General features: G+C 44.4%; 1 protein-coding gene across 1 annotated transcript in view; it reads right to left on the reverse strand.

The window, feature by feature from the left end:
* Nucleotides 1-245: 245 nt before the first annotated feature.
* LOC125774998 (uncharacterized) overlaps nt 246-23986 on the reverse strand; it is a 32665-nt gene continuing 8924 nt past the window's right edge. Inside the window, exons 3-11 of the mRNA XM_049445378.1 lie at nt 10249-10612; nt 9977-10169; nt 8789-8939; nt 7973-8646; nt 3781-3943; nt 1537-1900; nt 1137-1471; nt 649-1064; nt 246-578 (exon numbers count right to left, since the gene is read on the reverse strand). Coding sequence (XP_049301335.1) covers nt 363-578; nt 649-1064; nt 1137-1471; nt 1537-1900; nt 3781-3943; nt 7973-8646; nt 8789-8939; nt 9977-10169; nt 10249-10612 — 2876 coding nt within the window. The 3' untranslated portion in view covers nt 246-362. The remainder of the gene's footprint in view (nt 579-648; nt 1065-1136; nt 1472-1536; nt 1901-3780; nt 3944-7972; nt 8647-8788; nt 8940-9976; nt 10170-10248; nt 10613-23986) is intronic.

Here is a 23986-nt window from a genome sequence, read left to right on the forward strand (position 1 = left end):
GAGATGAGCTTCAGTAAGCTCCATTCATTGTCATACTGATCATCTGCTCAGCGGGTGGGAAATGAAGTTATAATCGTAACTGGTGATAAGACAGGAAGTGATTAGCGCGTATTGTGAAACTCGCAACCATTGTGAAGGTTAAGGCAAAACGTTTCAATCATGCACGTGTGAATGACATACTGTAGTTCTTTTACGGCATTCAATGACGTTCAATATTATCCAAGAGAAAAAGTGATAGATCAATCTTTACAATGAATAGTACTAGAAATTAATTTTATTAGGAATAAAATTTACAATCTCAACAGAAAGAAAATATAGAACGCATTATTTGTACTGTGCTTGAATGACATAAAAATTAAGAATCATCGTTTGGTTTCGCTTTGTATGTTTAAGTTTTTCCCCTTTGTTTCGGGTATAAGGAAGATGATCACGAACACACCGACTGCACAAACAGCCGAAGATATCCAAACCGTACCATGGATGTGGATGGTCTCCATCAGAATGGGGTACAGCTTGACGCAAACGAACGCAAACATGCACAGCAATGTGGCGCTAATGGTGCTTCCGATACTGCGCAGCTAAAAATGTATGAAGAAATAAACGTAAACGATCGCTCAAAAAAACCATTGTCCACTGATCGGATCTTACTTTCGCTGGCATCACTTCCGGTACGATAAAGAAAGGAACATTAGTAATACCGATAGCGGCTAGGAAGAGTGTTAATGACAGTGCCAACACTGGCAACCATTCGACACCCTGCAGATCATAGCCGTTGACGAGGAGATACGAGTGAACCCCAAGTACGGCTAGTGCCAACCCGACGCCTGATGCAGATAGAAGCAGCAATATCTTCCGGCCCACACGATCGATGACGGTAAAGGAGGTGATATTGCCACAAATATTAATCACAGCAACAAGAACTAGTGCCACGTTCGGGTCTATCCCCGTACCGGACATCTGGAAGATTGTGCCGGCATACGTGAGGATGGCGAAGATGCCACTGAATTGATTCAGTGCCATCACAAACACACCTATGAAGAGGCCTCGTTTCGCTTCCGGTGTAGCTGTAACGGTAGAAGAAACGAAAGAAATTGAACGCAAAAAAGCGTGAAAGACAAGTTGTTGTGAGTTCTTACTGAAATCAGCCCAACAGATTCGGGACTGTGTGCTTTCCGTTAGGATAAAGCTTCGCATTTCGTCAAACTCCGTTGTGAACTCAACCGTACGGTGACGTTCGTCGGGTATGTTCCGATAGAACATGAGGGACTGTTCCGCCTCTAGTAGCCGACCCTTGCGCAACAAGCAATATGGCGTTTCTGGTAGAAAGCTCACGAGAATTAGGTACCCTACCGGTGCTACAAGCATGATCTTCGGTATGACATAGTACGGCAGATAGTTCCCTGCTGCGTAGATGAACACAAGCCCAATATTGATGAAAATTATCGTCAGCGATCCTAACGTTCCACGAATCCTGGAAGAAAAGAGTAAGGATCGGTCAAGGCAGGGATGTGTTGGACTAAGTGCCAAAAAGCTTACTTCTTATCCGCAATGTCAGCAATGTACAGTGGTATAACACTGACCACACCACCTCCAGTAAGACCACTGCAGAAGCGTGCCCCATAGATATACCACACATTGTCACCGATAAGAATTAAAGTCCACAGGACGATGTGTGGCACGGGTATAAGCAGTAAAGCCACCTTCTTGCCGAAGTACGTATGGATGAGGGCAAACAATATCGTGCCGATCGTACCACCGATGCAGAGAGTGGCCCCAATCCAGGACGCTTCCTCCACTGTCACTGGTCCACTTGGCAGCGGTGTATCCGGAGATCGCAACAACGGAATGATCGGTGCAGGCCATCCAACCGTCACTCCATAGCTGGCCGTGATGATGTGAACTGTCGAGAGAGAGAGAGAGACAAAAGAACCAATCACACCGTATCGTATTGGGACGAAAATTGAAACATCCTTCCGAAGGTTTACAACCATACTTCTAAGCACTGCCAGCAGCTGGTTAACATTTTCACGGGCCCAAAAACTTGTCCGCCGTGGCACAATTTGTTGCTCCTCCACCATGGTCAGTAAGGACTTTGCATTGTTTACGGTTCGCGATCACAATCAAAACAAAAACCCCACCGTCTCGGGTGTTTCGGGGTTAGAAACTTTGACAATTATCTAACCGATTCTAATATTAAACGCGCGCCGCATGCGACTAACCGATTGGCGCATGCGCTCCATGGTATGCCTATGTCCAATTCACGTCCCGACCGCGCTGTCAAACGGTTTATTGACGGACTTTTAATCGGGTGTTCCATTTGTTTGAATTTGTTTGAATTAAAAGAAAAGGGAAGCTGTGTGGAACGTCGTTTTTTGACGTCTTCCAATGGAGAAGTTCACGATTGGGCAAACGATCGAGTCTGGCTGTCTGTGATCGTACCATTCGCGGGTAACTTTGATCGCAAAACATCACAACTTAACATACACGGACGTACAGTGTACGTTACAACAATTGGCCAGCGAACCGTTTCTATCTGCATGACAAGTGTGAGCTGAGTTTCCATGTCTCGGATGAATAATGCACTCGTCCATCCGAATTATGCATCGTGTCCTCGCTGGAGTATATAGACGACTGACACTGAACGATGTAAATCGTGTCCTCATTGAATGGAAAAGCTTGAATTTGTGTAAAATTTTGCGACTGGCCATTACCATTTCAGATTCGGTTATTGCGCTTTCTTTCCACTGGTGACATTGTTGCCGGTGCCAGACCGAGGTTTAGCTAATTATCTACCGCACAACTGGGAGATTCAACGCTTCACGAGTCGGGGAAGAAGATGCTCTTGGAGTTGTGTAAATAAAGCACACAACCCCGGGCACTCGGGATACACGGGTTGCGAGTGTCTAATGAACAGATCACACAGACCGGGGAAACGATTCTAAATGGCGGAACAGAACGTGAAGTGAAATGAACGCAAGGGAAGAAACGAAAAGGGGAAAAAAAAGATGGAGAAGCAAATTGAATGATAAAGCGTAAGCAAAGTTCGAAACCGAACCGTGGTCTCTTCCGGTTGAGTTAGAAGAGCTTTTTCTAATGCAAATGATTGTTTGTGCGACGGTGGACACTGCGACAGACTGGACCGGGTTCGTCGCGCTCGTTCGACGTCATTCGCATGCAGCTTATCACCCGCGTGTCCCGGCCCTGTCGGCCGAGTGTTCTAGCGGGGCAGCGGGTCTATTTGTCCATTTATTATAAACTGTTTGCCAAAGCGCGTTCACTTTGGTACTTGTGCTTAATACACACGCACACACTGTCTCTTTCGTTTTCTCTCTCTCTCTCGATCGCGTATTTGCATTCTTTGTCGCGCAAGAATGGCTCAGCTAGAACGAACGATCGTGGCTGACTGATCTGGACACCCGGGAGTCCCGGGTGGCAAAGACAGGTTCGCACCTTGCCGATTGGCTTAGAGTTCATTTTGTCGTTTCCTTTTTTTCTCTCTTTCTCCTTTCATTGGTTCTACGATGGATTCTACCGCCGCCTCCGTCATCCGTGCAGGTGCCCTGGTATATTGGTTCTAAGCGGCGGCCAGCCTCTGACTAACTCACCACCCAACACCATGGAACGGGGAAGGGAAGAGACAGTTCAATGAACCGCGTGTGACTGCGACCGCAAAACCTACCACCCCCATCACCACCCTCCATTGTAGTGGGTGGAGTGCGTCATCACTCCAACGTATACGACGAATCCGATATTGTCGCGACTGCCCGATCGCTTACTTACCGGCCGCGATGGCAGCGAACTGTTTCCAGTATCGGCGTGATAGAAATTCCAAAAACATGCTGCAATTATGATGAGGCGCGGATGGGTTCGGACCCAAACACGACGGACACACGGAGAACTTGCGCTTGGGGCACGCACCGTTGCGATACTGACCCACACCTGGACGGATGGGTTACGCTTCCGGCACGCTTCCAACACAAGGGTGTCAACGGGCGGGGTAGCATCAGGCCACTTGGGATGGATGAGGATTTTATCTTTATTGTATCATCTTGCGCCCGAATCGGGCCACCGGCCGTGATTTACGATCGACAAGATTTGTTCTTACCGACTGGATGTCCCAGATAAGCACGGTTAGTGTTTATAACGCCAGTAAGAATTGTACAGGAAAGCTTCAGTTCGTGTCTTGCCAGGTGAAAAAAAGCGAAACTAAAAACAAGAGTCTGCCTTTAGCTTTTAATTGCAAAACAAGAATTCATTAAAAAATAGATTAAAGACAAGAAGGGAATTGGATACCAGGCTCAAATCAGGGATCAAATGTGTCAAAGACTGTTTTCAGAGGTGAATTTATCAATTACTAGTTGTGCTTCTTTCGTACTTCTTTCCTAGTTTTGTTCAAACAGAAAACGTCACATAGGATCAAAGTAAATTTACGTGGTGAGATATTCTACAATCGGAAGAAGGGCCTGAGATTAAAACAGTAGTCTTGTTTCTGGCATTCAGTCACCATGAAAATGTATGAAAAATGAACTCTTCGTTCCCGGTTGTATGATCAAGCAGTTGACCCAATGTAGAAGTACCAGAACAAGATTAACATCGCCCAAAGAGCCCATAAAGGGCGACTGAAGATTATTGAAAAATATCCTTCCAATTGGTAAAGAATAACATATTACCAAAGATCTCTATTACTTTCCAATGTCACTGTTCTGCCAACTATTTATTACGTAAAAACAAGGGATTGGTCTAAATTTTTATTAAGATGAATTTGATTTTTTTTTACATAATTGCTTTAATTTTTGTTTATCTCGCTTCACATTCGTTGAAATCTTTTTCAGCTCGGGTTCCAAACCTTCCAAAAAATCGTCATTTCAAGCATCAAGAGCTGGCTCTCTAGTAGAGATGAGAATAACAACTCTTTTTAGTGAGTCAACTCAGAGTGAATGAGTCGTTATTAGAAGTCAGTTCATTTAACGACTCATTTCGGAGAATACTTTACTTATTATCTTTCGTCGGTTGTGGGGCCCCATCAACAAATTTATAATTAATAATTACGGCTTCGGCTAAAAATTTGAAAATTTCCTAAGGCTATAGCCTTAGATTTTTTTTTGGGAAATTAAGCAAAATTTAAAAAAGTGATATATTTTAATGCTACAATAAGTTTCTTTTCATTTAAATAATGCTTTAAATTAGAAAAATAATAAAAAATCAGAAAAAAAATTTAAAAAAAATTTCAACTCGAAAATTTCATAAGGCTTACCCCTTACGTTTTTTTTTTGGGAAATTTTGCAAAAAAAATAAAATTGATTTATTTTAATGCCAATTGGTTGCAATGTGTTTCTTTTCACTCAAGTAATGCTTTAAATAAAAAAAAGGGTGAAAAATAATAAAAAAATCAAAAAATTCAAAAAAATTAAAATTTACTAAGGCTTATTTTAGCAGCAAGTTTTGCCTATAACTCGGTCGGTATCCAACGGATCGCCAATCTTTAACCTGTGATCGATAGATGGCATCAATGGCTACATTTTCTTCTTGGACAGCCATGCTCCCAGGTGTCCGTGCCGGAAGTTATTCGAGGAAACAAGTTCCATACCCTGTTTGAGAAAATGTAAAATTTTTCTCATTTTTGCACCAAGTTTTGCCTATAACTCGGTCGGTATCCAACGGATCGCCAATCTTTAACCTGTGGTCGATAGATGGCACCAATGGCTACATTTTCTTCTTGGACGGCCATGCTCTCAGGTGTCCATGCCGGAAGTTATTCGAGGAACCAAGTTCCTTACCCTGTTGGAGAAAATGTAAAATTTTCCTCATTTTTGCAGCAATGTAGCAAAAATTTTAAATGTGATATATTTTGATGGGAATTTGTTGCAATGTGTTTCTTTTCACTCAAATAATGCTTTAAATTACAAAAATATTAAAAAATCAGAAAAAAATTTTAAAAAAATTTTCAACTCGAAAATTTCATAAGTCTTACCCCTTACGTTTTTTTTAGGAATTTTGCAAAAAAATTGAAATTGATTTATTTTAATGCCAATTGGTTGCAATGTGTTTCTTTTCACTCAAGTAATGCTTTAAATAAAAAAAGAGTGAAAAATAATAAAAAAATCAAAAAATTCAAAAACGTGAAAATTTGCTAAGGCTCATTTTTGCACTAAGTTTTGCCTGTAATTCGGTCGGTATCCAACGGATCGCCAATCTTTAAACTGTGGTCGATAGATGACACCAATGGCTACATTTTCTTCTTGGACAGCCATGCTCTCAGGTGTCCGTGCCGGAAGTTATTCGAGGAACCAAGTTCCTTACCCTGTTTGAGAAAATGTAAAATTTTCCTCATTTTTGCAGCAAGTTTTGCCTATAACTCGGTCGGTATCCAACGGATCGTCAATCTTTAACCTGTGGTCGATAGATGGCACCAATGACTACATTTTCTTCTTGGACAGCCATGCTCTCAGGTGTCCGTGCCGGAAGTTATTCGAGGAACCAAGTTCCTTACCCTGTTTGAGAAAATGTAAAATTTTCCTCATTTTTGAGCAATTCAGCAAAATTTAAAAAAATGATTTATTTTAATGCGAATTTGTTGCAAAGTGTTTCTTTTCACTCAAATAATGTTTTAAATTAGAAAAATAATAAAAAATCAGAAAAAAATTTAAAAAAAAATTTCAACTCGAAAATTCATAAGGCTTACCCCTTACGTTTTTTTTGGGAAATTTTGCAAAAAAAATTAAATTGATTTATTTTAATGCCAATTAGTTGCAATGAGTTTCTTTTCACTCAAGTAATGCTTTAAATAAAAAAAGAGTGAAAAATAATAAAAAAAATCAAAAAAATCTATAAATTTGAAAATTTCCTAAGGCTATAGCATTAGCTTTTTTAAGCAATTTAGCAAAATTTAAAAAAGTGATATATTTTAATGCGAATTTGTTGAAATACGTGTCTGCTTACTCAAAAAATGCTTTAAATTAAAAACAGAATAAAAATATTAAAAAAAAATAGTCGTCCAAATAGAAGTCGAAAAATCTGAAAATTTCCTTAGGATATAGCGTTAGCTTTTTTTGGGCAATTTAATAATTTTGAGTAATTCAATGAAGGAAAAGATAAAAAACCTTCTTTCACTATCGATCAATTCGTGACGCTCTTCAATAGATTTATTCAGCTAAAACACATCGAGCGTTAATTACTTACCTTAAAATTGTTACCATTCACCGACCGATTTCTTTCACGCTAAACACCCTTCAAGCATGACGAACCATCTTACAACGCCATTGTTCTATTTTAGTTTATTGGTGTATAACTTTATTTCTTGCCCGCAATGTACACAGGCACAGGTTAACAAATAGTCTTTATTAAAGCTTAGTAAAAAGGTTTTGCAAAATGCTGCTCCTACCTGTCTACCTTTCCTATCTTTTCCGCCCTACAGTATATGTATCCCCGGCTTATCTTTCCCCCAATTCTCAAACGCACGTTCCCTACCAAAGGGCTAGTGATTTGTTTATTTTTTATTTGTTTGTTCCAATTGTGTTCACTTTCAATCTCCTAAATGCTTCGCTAGCTACTACTTAATTATTGTACCGTATCGTATCATATAGTTTTGATTCTAGAATATGTGTGTGTTTTTTTTCTTCTTCTTCTTTCTTGTGGTTGCCAACAGAACATCAACAACGCATACTTTTAGCGCTTAGGACTCGTTATGCGACATCCGCATGAGTGAGTTTTTGTGTGTGTGTGTTTTTTTTATATTCATATGTTGGTTTTGCTGGTTTACACACACGACTTCGGTTCAGATATAAAGAAAAGTATGCTTATGTCATGAAAAAGTGTATAATACAATTCAAGATGCTTCAGGAGGTAATGCATAAAAGGGTATAAAACATAACGAAAACAAACGCTTCTTGTAAAAAAAAAAACACATACGCAAACGCGTACGGAAGCATTCACACGTGCGCGTGCATTCGGTCGCACGTTAGGCCGTGTGTCAGACGGGCGTCGGGGCGACATCCTTGTGGCCTGCCTTCTTGCCACCGTTCAGAGATTCGGAGATCTGCTCGAAGCTCTTGCCCTTCGTTTCCGGCATGCAGGTAAGGACGAAGGTGGCGGAAGCGACGCAGCAGCAGGAGAAGAACCACATGCACGCGTACATCCCGAGCTGCTCGACCGCGATCGGGAAGTACTTGACGACTAGGTACGCGACGCCGGAAAACTCCAGCAGGCAGAAGGTGACGACCGAGCCGCGGATCTTCGGGTCCAGGATCTCGGTCATGATGATGAATGGCACAATACCGATACCGATGGCATTGATGAAGACTAGCGCGGACATGCTGGCGACCGGTACCCACCGGAACCAGTCCACCTCGACGTGCATCTCCTGGAGGAAGGTGTACGTACCCATCGTGATGGTACAGACGGCACAGCCGAGCGTTGACACAACCAGCAGCACCCGGCGGCCCGCCTTCTCGACCGTCATCGTTGAGACGTACGAACCGATCAGCTGCAACGTAGCGACCACGATGGATGACATCGCCGGACTGAGGTTCGACTGGGACTCCTGGAAGATGGTGGCCGTGTACGTGATGAGCGGTATCGAACCGGAACCGGCCGGGAACATGATCACTATTACGCAGATCAGGATCGGCTTCCAGCGCGATCGCGTCACTAGAGAAAAGCGCCCGTGAAAGGATGGGAAAAGAAAAGCAGACAAAGCAAAAGAAGAAACAACCAATAAATCTGTGCTCGTACTCGGCAATAGACCTGGATAGTCTGAGCTTGACAGCGGGTATGATCGGGACGGACTTACGGAAATCTTTGATGTGTATCTGATTGGAGTCCTTCTTCTTGAGCGGACCAACATTATGGATGTCCTTAAAGCGTGCCACTTCAGCGGTAAATTGTGATGTTTCACTTTCCGGTTCCTCTCCGCGATAGAACCGCAGCGCCTTTATCGCTTTCTGGAAAGAGTAGAACAAAATGGACACCGTAAAGAATTAGGCGAGGGGAAAAAACAGACAGCGGAAATGGGAGGTTATATGTTTTTGTTGTTGTCGCTCCAGACGTCCATTAAATAGTGTTTGCAGGGCTTATACACTAACCTATATAAAGATTAGTTACATTATCTTAGGTTGCGGCACTGTTTGACTTGTACCATTTTTTCCTTATTACTATTGATAAGAAGTAACAGTAATCTTTTTCGTCCTACAATGGATGAGATTGGTAACGAATCGTTGAAGAATGTTGCGAACGAACGGGCGTCGTTAACCTTTCCGACCTGACCACGCCAAGACGTATTCTAATGAGACATATTCGGGCATCTCTATCTCATGCAAGTTGTCGTTAATTTTTTTTTTCTTACTTCAAACGGATCTACCAAAAACTTTTTTTGGGGTTTATTCATGCAAAAGATTATATAATGTTCCGTTCCACTATCAGCCCTCGAGATGAGTCTTTTCGTGGAGGAACAGTAAATATTTATTTCGTAGGTCAGTGGCCCGCAAATGTGACATAACGAAGGGATGACCACCCTTTGGTTTTTTGCTCTGCTAGGCGGTACTATAAAAGCACACTCAACTCGTGTTGATTCGATTGATTCACTATGGGTTAGTAACAAGCAATAAATTTTCAGGAGGAAGTGAAACGACCGGTTATAAATTTTTGAGGAAAAAACTATTACAAGATTATGTGGCAGGAAGTATTAAACAAAACAAATGTTGTTAAAACCCACAGTTCCTTTATTCTTTACATTATGAACAAACTGTCACTGTGTAGTCAGTCAGATAAGGAATTACTGTCAATCGGATTTCTTAAAGAAATTTTGAAGATCATTATATGATAAATAATCGTATTTAAAAAAGCGAAAATTTCACCACAAAATGGAAAAATATTTCGCATTACGAAAAGAAGAGCCCAGCTACAGTGAACACAGGTCACTTCATCTCAACTGTTTTATTTTCCTTCTATCCCCAGATTAGCTTATCGCGTCACCACTTACCTCCTTCTTCTTCTTGACAAACAGATACTGTGGAGATTCTGGCAAGAAGCAGCAACCGAGCGAGTAAACCACGCACAGTAGCAGCGCCAGGTACGTCACGGCCCAGCAATTAACGTAGTGAGATATGATGAAACCGAGCAGGATTCCAAAATTGCATGAGATGGCGAGCATCGTACCAAGTGTTCCTCGTATTCTGTGATTTAAAATTTTATAAAAAAGAGATGATTTAAATCTACATGATCAAGTGTGCTTGATCATTGCAAATCCCTTACCTATCTTCCGATATTTCCGACACGAACAATGGCACTATGGACAACGTTCCACCGCCGGCAAATCCACCGAAAATGCGGGACGCATAGATGACGGACAGTTTGGTAGCGAATGGCATGACGGCCCAGCTGATCAGCTGTGTAACACCGATCAGCATCAGTGCCGACTTTCGGCCAGCAATTTCCGCTACCCAGCCACACACCAACGGTGCCAACATGCAGCCGATCGTACCGATCGAACCGACCGTGCCCTGTTCCTCGCTGCTGATCTTACCCGTCACCAGTGGCGTCTCGTCCGAGGACATCAGGATTAGGTTGGGCGAGAGCCATCCTATCGACAGACCGTAGATAAGTGTGGCGAGATTCGCTGTGAAAGAGATGCAGGAAGGAATCTATTAGTGATTAGTGTTCTAACGGCGGGATCGCAAGACCCCCAACAAGAAAGACGATCACAATTGTTTTGAATATGAAATCAAGGCGAGTGTGTTAACAGGTTTGGACTTTTTTTTCAATTCGTATCCTTCAAATTCGAGGTCACCTGTTCCCTTTTTTTAGCTGTGTGAATGGAAAAGGTTGTACATCGCTAGTTGTTAGCCCTATTTAGCGTTATGGGGGCGCGTGTTTTTTTTTCACTTCTCTCGCTCCCCTTAGGCAGGTTTTGTCGGGACGGATTGATAACGCGCTATCATTTTGCCCTTGAGTCGCAAGTACGCGGGTGTGAGAAACTGGGCAAACGGCTTTCAAGGGTTTACCCCTTAGCCTTTTGCGTGTGCATGTGGTGGTTAGCATTCCTGGCTGGCTATTCCAAGAAATACGCAACTATCTCGCACGTTTGTACACGGTTGGCAAGGCTGTTGACGCAATTCGGGCTGATTAATATTGATTCTTTGACGGTTTCCGCGGTATGTGCGTGTACCTTGGTGTGGTTTTAATGGTACCGTATCCACAGCTCCGGAAGACGATGTTAATGTTCTACATAGCAAAAGCCCTGCTCGAATCATCTTCGTTTCGAATCAATGCCTATCACACTGATTAGTGCCTTTACCGCGATGACCCCGGTTCAACGCCAATCGCGCTATCACCAGGCACCGAAGTGTGAATTCATCCATTTCGCCTCCAATTCCACGTAAGAGTTGCGCCTTCCGTCGGTGCGCATTCTTGGAAAGGAAAAACGTTTGAGGATAATTGAGTTATGTGTCGGTGGGACTGTCATAAGTGGACCCAAAAGCGAGAACATTCAATCGGTTGCATACCGGCCTCGGGTGCATTCAAATGCACTCCGCATTAAAGGAGATCACTCCGTTTTACTGCGCAGTATTGCGCGCTCTAGAAAGGTCTGGCCAGGGGTTTCACTTTTAGGCCGGTGCAAGTTGATTTAACGAGACGCTAAGCCGGGTGTTGTTGGCATCTTGGTCGTTCATCCGCAGCAAGCGTGACTTGATAAGGCGAATAAACATATAAAAATGATCGACAAACATACAGTCGGGCACGCACTGGAAGAAAGGGTCGGTGGGTTTCGGGTGTCCTTTCCAAGTTAGTGTGAAATGTGCAGCGGCTGTGTTTCGGGGGGCAAATATTTTTTTTTTCTCTTCCCCGCACCATGTTTACCGAGCAGTGTACGCTAATCAAAATGCAAACAATCAGCGTGGCAAACGTTGATCGACCATATCACGGCTGGATGATGGTACCGTTTTGCTAAGGTAGCGCTGATAGTGAAGGCCCAAACCAGGCCATCGTGTCTGTCTGGATATTGTTTTGTAAATTCTGTCTGAAAGAAAACAGACACCCTGGGCCTGGAGATACGTCGGATCGATAGCATAGCGTAGTCGACCGATTGAACTTTCATTTACGTGCTATTGTTTTGCAAAACGACCATAACGTAGGGCGAAATGGAAAGAAAGGCAATGTCCTCTGATTCATGCAGCTGCCATCCAAAATCCTCTCAAGTACCGGACTGGAATTTCCAGCAGCCACTTAGTGGCTGACTCATAAACCCGTCCCGTTTCGATAGTGATCGCATAAAATTGAAACATTCCAACCAAGGTAAACAAACGATTACGGTACATCTTCCCAGAGGAGGTGAGAATAAAAATCTCTTGCACTTATGGTAACGCATCGAAACAACGAGCAAAACCAGTTGTGCTCAGTAGATGCAAATAATCCTTTTTCAAAAGAGAAATGTAAATAATGATGTAGCAGTTTTTACGCCGGCCGGAGATCATTTTTGGAGCGATCCAACATTTGACAGTTGCGCATTTGCGCAAGTGGAGCTTGTTTGGCGCGCGGTTTGCGCATTACGCACCTCGCGCAAACACTCAACCGGGGCACTCGCGAGTTTTCTTATCTAGTAGGTGAGCTAAACGTTAGTAAGAAGAGACCGGCGAGAGATATAGAGAGAAGTGGAAATTGAGAGCAAAAAAGAAAGAGAGAGAGAGAGAGGGTGAGAGAGATAAAATAGGGGTTGTGTTGGTGTTTGAAGAAATTAATGATGTGAATGATTTTGAGATGAATCGATGAAGAGCTGTGGTGTTTTCATTTCATCGAGGAATGTAAAGACACAGGGTAGCTCAGCTGTCCACAGTGGAGGAGCAGTTTAGAAGTAAAGAGTATAATCACTAAGGGAGTATAGACTAATGTGTCTATGGGGAGGATGGTTCAATCGTGCATATGTGAGCCGAAGGACAGAGAGGTATCCACTTGAGGTTTTGGTTTTGTTACCACCAACAACCACTTAACCGTACCAACCCTGGCTGACCTCAACACCACGCTGTGTCACTCTGCCCACCGTTTTGTGGTCGTGTGTACGCCGCGTTATCTTTGTGATGGTAGTGATGAGTTCGTCAGAACTAGGCCATCGGTAACGTTCGATCAGAGCAGCTGTTTGTGGGAAGAGGTGGATATTGCAAGGGGTGATCGGAGGCAGAAAACAAGGGACCCACCGCAAGGTGCGTCGTCGATGAGGTCGATTTTTTGGATGTGTTACTGCCTGGCATTTTTTTTTGTCGTAAGTGTGTCTGGTAGGGAGTCAAAAATACTACCAAAACGTAACAAAAAACCATATATGACGAATGGCAAACAAAAGACCTCCTCACTGTTGGGTTCGTCTCGGCGTCGAACTCGTCATACATGTCACTTCGATTTTTTGTTGTTGTGTGGTTCAGTATGTTGTAAAGTAAAATATACCACCCACACCCTTACCATGAAAAGAAGAAAAAAAATCACACATAGAAGGAAACACAAAATATTTGGCCGACATTTTGGGTTTATCAGCAATAATTTAACAACACCACAGAAATAGAACAAAACCAACCCCCACCCCCTGGTCGGGTACGTAGACCCGAAAACGTAGTGGGTAGTGGGTATTTGTTTGACAGGGTGCGTCTGATCGGTGTGTTTCCCCGATTACTCCTCGCGTGGGGTTACGTCTTGCATTGCCTGCCTGCACAAAGATGTTTACGCGCCTCCGAACAACGACGTCAGCCATGTGCTCGGACGGAATTTCGTACGGAATGCAACATGCAACAGGAATACGCAAAGTACGGTGGCAAACACGCAAAACCGGGAGGAAAACAAAGCAAAAGGGAAACCGTACGCGTACGGTCAGGACGGGTCTGGTTTAGTACGGGTTTTGTGCGCAGAAACCGATTTGCGTTAGCAGCTGTGTGCGGCATCACTTATTTGCTTGGACTGGCGAATTTTCTACCAAATTGAATAACAACGGTTCGGCGACTTGAAAACTATTGTACCCGTTTTGCGTACTTGGCTCCCGATTCGTCTACGACTACGGGTTCGCACCATATCTAGGAAGATCTGAAGAGTTGCCGGTTCCATCAAACGCACCGTTTAATACCCGGTGTGGGCAATTGTTAGGCGTCGAAACCGATCGATTGAACCAATCAAAGGCAAGCGTTTTGAGCGTGCGGGCTAACAATCTGTGCTGGGGAGAACAATTGGCAAGTGTCAAGTGTGCTTGATGGGTTGGTTCCATTTAGTTTTTTTTTTCGGTGGCTTTTGCGTGAATAAAACGAACCCTAAAACCGTACGAATAACTGGAGAAATAGCAGATGAAAGTGAAACGGTAACGAGACGCACTTCAGTACGCCGCTGTGGGTTGAACAAGAGGCTTGTAAGTTGCCGGGTGTTTAGCAGGCTAGCATAAACAGAGAAGGAGAGCGCGTTGAAGATCGAGTGGGAAGCATAATTTAAATATGTCACGGGCATAGGTGAGAAGCGAAGGCCGCTGGACCTAGTTTCGCGCTAATGAGTCAGCCGCAGGGCTACATGGAGTCACCTTTGCTGAATGCGTTTCTCGAGTGTGCAGCCAGCAAGCAAACGGTCCAATGGCAGATGAATGACGAAGCTGAAGCTACAATGTAGTGAGGTTGGTAACGTTAACGACATCTTAAGGGGGACTTCTTTACCCGCGTGTCATCGATCGTACGATGAGGATTAATGCAAGTTTGATTAACTTGCGCACCCGTGGGTGATCGCCTGATGATTGACGTTGTAAACATATTAATTGTAGTCGTTTAGGCACAGGACTTTCGACATGATGGTTTCACACTTCTACGCATATGCCAGAGGGTAAAAGTGCTTGACTTGTTTTATTAGTTGCACTCAACTTGAGAGACCCAGCAGAAGGTTTTGTACCTTGAACGTACTGGTATATTAGACAGATCGCTAAATCTTCCAGCATCAGCTAAACTCAATGGGCACGTGACTTAATGAGAATTATTACCGATGCGAACCGGTTGGGATCCGAAATTGGGAAAGAGTCGAGATAAAATGTTGTCTGACTATGAAAGGAAACTTGGTGATATTTTTTTTTTTGTGTGTTTGTGAATGTGATTTCAAAAAGAGCTGCAAAAAGCCGCTTATAAGAGACATCCGTTCGGTATGGCAAGTAGACATCGGAGACAGATCGTAGACAGGAGGGGTTTTAACATGTAAATCCAAACCGTCTGCGGAGAAATCTGCAAACGAAGTGAAGGGGAGAACCGGAAACCTGGAGCAGCTACCATCGTCACCACCGTTTACTACTACCCGTTCGTCAACGACCTGATCGACGTGTGAAGCGCGGGGAGGAAGGTGAAACGATGAAGGTGTGCAGAGAAATCGAACACAGCGCACGATCGTATGGTCACGAGACTCGACGTTATTCATAATTCTCTGGGCCTTCGAATGATTGGTAGTACTGTCACACCACTACCACTGGCGACTGCTCGCTACTACTACCTGTAGCGGCCTGACAAGTCAGAAGTCGTTCGCCAGAGTGGTTGCGCCTACATGATCACGAGTTTGAAGTCGATCAGTCGAAAAGCCGGCGGGCCGTAGACTGCCATTCGGGAGTTGGGAGGCCCACACTCGTGAACCAGTTTGCAATTTAGTAATAATAATTTCACTTTTGTTCCACTGCCACGCCGCGGCATGGGAAGAAAGTTTTGCGATTGCTCAAGTTGTGTTCAAGATTTGCTTAGCAAAACACAGCAAAGTCTTACAGGGCTGCGCTAGGTTAAATGGGAAGCCGGACAGCTTGCACAAACAGTGCTAGCTATCGGAATTTCGTTTCCAAACCGATCGTATGTACAGTTAGGATTCGAAGTGACGGTGGCTGTGATTTGGTTGGCTGCGCGGTCAGTGTCCATCCTGTGGAAAATGCAAATTTAAGCTTCAAGCTCTACAGATAAACGCATACGGACTTCCAAATGAGGAACAGTACCATAAGACCCGCTGCGAGGAGGAGGAGGAGGCACCCGAGACCGGTGCTGTAGTTTGTTGAAACGGTGACAATTTATGCGTGGCAAGTCAACACATACGCCGGCGCACTCGCGCTTGTGACTGTCAAACTATGCTGTCCGTTGATCATCCGGTGTGCCATCCCAGCACGGACGATGCAGACGTTGATCCGATGCCGGCAAGACGCGGTTTGTCAGAATGTGTACCTTCGCGCGTAGTGGTGATCTTCATGCTTTTTCGGTGAAGATGTCACGATAGCTGACGGACCCATTTGCCACAGGAGAACGGTGTTGTCATGAAGCGGGGAGTTGGTTCGCGTTTTTATTTCGCCCTCAAGTGTCTAAGTTGTAAAACAAACTTGTTGTGCATCGCGTACTTGCAAATAAGAGATAAGAGCGGCAATGTGACTGAAAAAGGGTGAAGGTTGCAAAAAACAAACCGCACCGTGTGGGACATAGGGTGTGCTACCAATGGACATAATGGTTTTACGGGTTTTGTGTTTATGGTGAGCGAAATTTGCATTTTACGGCTTATCTATAACAGCTAAAGTGCTTTTTTTGGGAACGCTTCACAAGATCAGGTGTATTGTGTTTGGAGGGATCAAATGGAGTTAGCTGTTTCGTCTCAGAACTTAACTCAAATTTATTTCTGACTACGGGCAGTGCAAGATGACAAAGCAAACAACGTACAGAGCAAAGGAGGAACATTTTTGTCCAATTAATTGACATCCATTAGCTGGGTGTGAAAAGGAGAGATGCGAATACCAAAAAAAAACCACAACTCGACTGCTTGCAGCGAATCGTGCACGTTAACCACAAAACGGTAGTCTGGAATTTGCCCAACGTGACCCAAAGTGAAGATGCAAAGCGTGCATAGGCACAGCAAGCGAAGAGATGAGAGCAACGGTCTCTTGCCGTGATCTCTGGAAGGCTCGTTAGCTTGCTACGAACTGTACTCTAGAATCGCAGGCCAGCATGTGATACGAGCTGTTTGTTTAATGGCACAAAATGGACGTTGATTTTAGGAAATGTGCGGTGCACTGACCACATTAGGGAATGTCGGACGGTTTGTTGGATGCTAATTGATTATTACCGATCGACCCGAAATGCACCGACAGGCTCTAGCAAAGATGCAAACCATTGTCAAGAGCATTGGTTGCAAATTATCTTGGGGAGTTTTCTTGGGAACGGGGACGACACTCGGCGAATTCGATCGCAATTGACTCGTCTTCACAAAAACCGCAGCAACCGTGTCTCGTGGAAGAGTTTAATGATAAGCAATTTCAACACCGTACTCCCGTACTCCACACAAACCACGAATGGAAGGATTGATTGTTATAATTAGTTATAAAATGTCTTCCTTCTACATTGCTGAAAAGTAGCTCTCGGGTGAGGGATGATAGGTTGTGAAGGGAGTACGGAGCAACCAGACACTTTGTCTTTTTTTTTTTGTTTAAAGAAGATCGTGCCGCCGTATACGATCAAGTCAAGCGGCCGAACAGCGCCACAAGATGTATCTCTCTCTCTGCTTAGGTTTCTTGCCCGGTTTCAACCTGTCCATCGGCGAGATCACCTTGAGGAATTGGGGGGGAGATCGAGAAGGCGTTTGTAATTCCTTTTTATTTTGTGTGTGGCATTATATTTTTTTTTTGTTTCGATGTTCGTTCTTTGCTAGCGTTTTGCTCGTACAGCAGTACGCTTCGTTTGATATGTGTGTGCCTCATAAATGAGCCCACAGGAACAACGGGGTAATTCGTGCACGGTCTCGAACATCCATCCATGTATATTTTTTTGTTCTCCTCCTTTTCTGTGGCCGTTGCGTGTACTTCGGTCTTCGGTTCGGCCACAAATCGAGCATCCTTTTATCCTGCCATGAGTGATTATGGGAATGGGACGGGAGTTGCTGGCGGGTGAAGTAGATTGGGAGGGAAAGATGTATTCTGTCGGCAGGAGCGCATATTTTCGCAAGTTCAATGAAATATACGCACCGACCGGTGTGCGAAGGTCAACCTGAAGGTGAAATTACTCCTGCAGGTTAGCAATACAGGCGGGAGAGGCACAATGAAAAAAAAAAACATAACCGAAACAAAACGGAGCATTATTTTGGACAAGAAGATTCAACCAACGGGGATGTGATCCCCCCAACAAGAGGAGGTGGCCCGAAACAAAAAACCAAACAAAAAAAAGACACGCAGAAGATGGCAATTTTGTTAGGCGGGAGGTTGTTTTATATTCCAATGTTCTCCCGAACGTGCCAGGACAAGTTGTGTAAAGGATTGTTGTGTGTGTGTGTTTTTTTTTATTTTCACGCTCTGTATCTTTCTCTCCTTTGTACATTAATAAACCGGGTAGAACGGAAACACGAGATCACACCGCAAATAACGACAAATCGCGAAATCGCACAGCGGTTGGTTTCGTTTTCGGCGTAAATATTTGCGTTGTTTCGTTGTACCGGCTTCATGTAATGGAGTTGCCGCAGAGTGGTGGAGTTGGTAACTGAGAAACAGCACAAAAATGGCATCTGAGCTAATACGTATACGACACGCCGTACGAAGTGATCGAGGACGACGGGTTACGATCGTGTCGCGACAACCCCCCCACTACACATGCACATACAGAGACAGGATCTCCTGAGACACCCTGAGAAGGATGAATGGTGCCATCTTTGGCATTTTTCATTAACGCCTTCACAGTACGCGTGCGACATCGATTCCGTGCATGGTTGGCCCCGTTTCGAGTGGTCTTAAAAATCGATTCCGTCGCGTACGGGCTATTGGCCGGCAAGCACCTGAATCCTGCGGGCTTTTTTTTTGGTGGGTCCCTCCCAATGTGTAGCTCTGTTGTGGTACGAAGCGTTACCTTGGCAACTTTGGCTTGGTACCCACGGGTTTAATGACCACCGAAAATGTAACTTCAAGTTGGGTGTGAACACTGGTTGCTACTAAAGCCATTAATACATCAACCACAGACGGTGAAACAAACGCGTTGTTTGTCTGGCAGCGGAAGCTTTATGCGTGAATAATTTATTTCCAGGTTAACTGTTTGTGGGTTAAAGGGGTCGAATAAACGTATAGGGAACCAAATTCAATGAAACCGTTTGCTCAGGTTTTTTCCATTTCATTTAAGAGCCGTTCTGTCTGTTTAGCTGGCGCATTACATCATTTTGGTGAGATCTTGACCGCTTTTTTTCGAAAATTAAAAGAGAAAAAAATTGCGGCGAAAAAAATGGAAGCTTTGCTTGAAGCTTCCATACCTCCTCATGGCTGCGAAGCTTGACAGCTGCAACGAATTGCAGTGTGTCTCGCTATGGCGCATCTTCATCGTGAAGGTCTACCGGTATTCATCTTGTCTGGCCACAGGACAAAAGTCGTCGTTGCCATCGAACATTCATAACCGGATACTCTTCTTTGTGTTTTAACATTTCTGATACACCACTGCATAAATGGAACCCGAGGCCCACGGCGGTACGGGGGCAGACGAGTCGCGAATAAATGCGTGTTCACGTAGCGCCGGCGCGGACCGGAACCAAATCCGACAAATTTTATACACCAAAAAAAAAACACCCCACAACCACACACGTACGTCAGACAGCGCTACGAAGCTGCGTTTAATTTTCGTTGCCTGAATGTTGATATTTTTTTTGGTTTGTTTTGTTTTTGGATAAATTTATTTTGGCAGACTTGAATTTTAATCAGCACACCTGATTTAATTTCCAATCAGCATGCCGAGCAGGAACGGTGTGTGTGTGCGTCGGACAATGTTTGGAAACTTTCAACCCGAAAGCGTTGAAGCTCACTACACCAAAAAACGTGGATGGAGACATGTGCGTATGCAGCATTATGTACACATGTGCGATGTGACGATGAGCCGTATTTTGGTGGAGTAGTTCTGGTGGGGAGGGGAAGGAGAGAGGGCGCAGGGTAATGGAAAGCGTAAGGAGGGAAAGCTCCCAATATGGTGGCGAAGAAACCAGCCTCTCCTGCTGGTTGGTTTTATATTTTGATTTAAAGTTTTCGCGCACAGCCGCCACACCACACCAGCGAAACGAAACCGAAAGGAGAATATTTATGAGACAAAGTGTGGTGTGGGGGTAATAGTGGAGGAAGGGAAGCGAAGGAGGAGACAGTGAAAAATTTATGGAGCTCATCGGTAGCCCGGTCTGTTCGAGGTTGGGGGCTTCTTGTATAATTCTTGTATTAAAACGCAATCAGCCGATGTCCGATTTATATGCCGTTTCGGTTTTTTTAGATTTGTTTTATTATTCGTGCTTTATTACCATTATTTATTATATCGCCCGGTGCGGTTGGTTAACACCAGTGTACGCGGGCTGCAATATAAATGCCGGTGGTTCCCTGGTTTGCTCAGAGGTTGGCAATAATATACGTAAGTTCCTAACGTACTGTAGTGTGATACAGACCGATCGCTACTGATTGCCCAATCAGTAGCCTAATAATTCATGTTCACAGCGTGCGTGATGTATGAATAATTGCATTATATTACCACGAAAGGTTATTTTTGGGTGTACAGCAGCAGGACATTAGACTTGCACAAACGTAGGAGGTTGATCCTCGATGTCGTCGGTTGATCGCATTCCAGCGCGATGGGAGAAAACCAGCGTGCACCGGTTTCGCACAGAACCTTAGCCCACATTCGGTGGTAAGCTAAAAGGAAAAGTTTTGTTGCACATTCGGGTCGAGCCGAGCCGACACGGTACAAACACCCTTTACGTACGTTCCTTTTCATTTGGGGAGGTTCCGGTGCAGTGCAGGAGAACCTTTCCCGGTCGAAATAGTAGGTCGCGTGCGGGGTGGAAAAAAAAACGGGTTCCCCGTACGTATCCGTTCGTGGGTTTTCGCTGTTGCAAATCGAGCATGTGGCGAAAAATGGTCGTCGCGGCTAGTTTGACCCAGCAGCCACCGATCTACAGCCCGATTTCACAAATCTTAAACCCAACTCCTTCCCTGCTAGTGTCTGCCTTGTGCCTGTGACTTGCAGTTGCAAACGTTCGCTTTCTTACCGACCAATGCCGGGGTTTCGCGCACTGAAAGTACTAACTTTGACCCAATAAAGTGCAGTTCTGTGTTCGGTCGGTTTTTTTTTTGAATCAGATCGAAGTCGCGATCCGTGAAGGAGACGTCGAAAAACGAGATCTACTGGGGTTTGGTCAGGTATATGTCGTTGGCGTGCAGTGGATAGGGAGAATATTGGAGATTCCTTGGTGGACTTTGGACAAGAAGTCTGATGCCCCGCTGGACACACTGACAGATCGATTGTATGGTAAATAGTGCCGGGCTGTGGATATGTAGACGGTTACACCAAACTGCTCCAAATCGTACTTGGAGATAGATGGTGGAGTGATATCGCAGAAAGTAGTAGATATGTACAGAAAAGAGAAGAATTAGGAGGGCATTCAAACTAAAACTCACCGCTTTTGCCAAAGGGGATTGCAAGTCACTTAGACGCGCCAATACACGTGCAATGGAGATACAGTGCAATATATTAACTTTCGGTTAATTGAGCCTCCAACGATTTCAACGGCTCCAATGTATGGAGGCCAGCTGTCTGGTGTAGGTAGACTGCCCCGTTCGCAATCTTTATGTCGCCTTTGGCAGTGCGGTGAGTGTGTGTGGCCTTAGGAAGCCGGTGCTGATGGTCGTCAGGTGGTAGGTTTCGGAAATCTGGAGACATCTACCAACTTCAGGTGGCATAAACGCAAGCCCCGCAGATTGGATCATGCCGCACCGATTGGTGTGGATGTCGAAATTACCGGTTTTCTGTTTGTTTGCTTGCGTTTTGCCATGATCTGATCGTTGGAACCAGTCTACGGCTGGCTGGATATCTGCACCTCACCCTCACCCACAAAAATCCTCAACCTCGCGCTTCTCACTCCCCCTCCCCACCACCGAAGTGATGGTCGAGAAGATTGTTTATTTGGAATCCCTCTAGATCTCACCCGGCTTAAGAAACTGGTTGCGATCGTGTCGGTGTGTTGTGCGAGACAGAAACAAGTTTTGCCTTTTGGCGAAATTTGTGTATCCATCATTGAAGGTAATCGTTAGGATCTTGGTGTGTTAGCACCAGGCTGATATTGCTGTAGAATTTGTACGAGTGCCTTGCAGTTGGTGCTCCAAAACCTCCAAATTTGTCTATCACCACGTGACCTTTCCGGTTTGCCGTAGTACCTGAAGCCCGTGAGCGGAAGGTAGGAACGAATGGGGCGATGGGTCTTCACCGCTCATCAATTGGTACCGCCGAACGGAAGCAATTCCACCGCGGCTAAACGAAATAATTAAACCCATCCGCGAGTATTTGCTTCCTCACTCGAATGGCCATCAAAAACCATGTGGATAGAGATAGAGCAGCCATACGAAGGTGGTGTAAAGACGGACAGGTTACACACAACAACAAAAAACAGAATAGATGACGATTGCTGATCAAATGATGATTGTTTCGATCTTATGACTTCCATATCCTCTAGCTGCTTTCGATTTCCTTCTCCACATGGATCCGTAGCGTAAGGGGTAAGGTAGCCGGAAGGGAGGGTGGGAGGGTTGACCGCCTGCTATCCATTCAACACTTCCTACCTTGGTCGTCTTCCTTCTTAACGATTTCATATACATTTATGCGTATGAGCACATACTCCTTTTGATTTCCTTCTTGCACCGTTCGTCCACCACTTCCTGCTTCGCCCCCGTTCCCCAACCACGAATCTCTTTTATACGCATCTCGCTTTTTCTACTGCTCTCATCTGTGTGTTAAGTGCCGTCCTCTTCCGTCCTCCCTTGGCGCACCGTGTTTCCTTTCGCTATCCGCGAGTCACGGTGTTTTGCTTTTGCTTTCGTCAGTCGCTGTTTGTTTCGTTTTGCTTGCCCCTTCTTTCTACCCCGTTCGTGCGTATCTTTATTTGTTATGCTTTTTTTTCCTCCCTCTTCTCGCATCTTCTCTTATTTCTCGTCTTTTAAATTGTACTTTTTTTCCTCTCTCCTATCCTCCCGCTGCGCTCGACCTTCCCGTGCGCTTCGTGTGATGCTGTGAGGCGCACACACTTTGCGCAAAAGGGCTCGGTCGACGACGGTCCACGGTGGATGACGGAGGAGTCGGCGATGATCATGACGCGCGATGATCGCGATGATGATCGTTCGCTTTCCACGATCGCTCTTTGCATGCCGTCCGACCGGCCGGGTTCGCTTTTCTCTAGTTCGCTTTTCCTTTCTATTTCGCTTCCTTCACTTTCTGACCTTCAAATCCAGGTGGTGGGATCAACCGTGCCATGACCCAAAGGCAATTTAGCCTATTTCTAGGGGATTTATCTGTTATTTATTTGTCGTTTCTTCCGCACACCGTCCCGGCGATCTATGTTGCTGTTTGCGTTGTTGTTATCTCGCTTCTTCTGCTCCCTCATTGCTGGTGTAGCTTGTTGTGGTTTTTTTTTTGTTTTGTTTTTCTGTTATACACGTGTGGCAATTACCACCATTGGTAACATCTTGTGTATGTGTGAACCTTTTTACTTTTTTAGTTTGCTTGCTCATATTGCTTCCACACTTGGCTATTACATTCGAATGATTGATTTTTTGGTTGTTTTTATTTACCACCATTTGAGCAAGTGTAATAGTCTAGTCTTCTATTTTACTTGACTCTCTCTCTTCCTTCTTTTTATTCGTTAACTTGCACTCGTTGAAGACTTTCGTTTTCTTGCTGTATTACCGTCACGAAGGTAAACTGTGTATAAATCGTAATTTTAACATCATTTGCATTCCTTCGACTGTCTTTCTTATCGATGTATTGTTCGCGGTTTTCTTCTTCCTACGCTGCCCAAAAACATTCCAAAACAATTGCGTACCAAAATGTGTTCGATTATTACGTGATCGGTTGTAAAAACGGCTACCGAATGTTGTTTACATTGATTTAAAGAAACAAAAAAAAAATGCTCCAAAAAAATTGTTCAATTCGCCAACAGGAACACAAAATTAGCTTCACCTTCACCGTCGTTAGTATGCATAGTGCGG

Source organism: Anopheles funestus, chromosome 2RL, assembly GCF_943734845.2.
Source record: "Anopheles funestus chromosome 2RL, idAnoFuneDA-416_04, whole genome shotgun sequence".
NCBI classification, from domain to species: Eukaryota; Metazoa; Arthropoda; class Insecta; order Diptera; family Culicidae; genus Anopheles; species Anopheles funestus.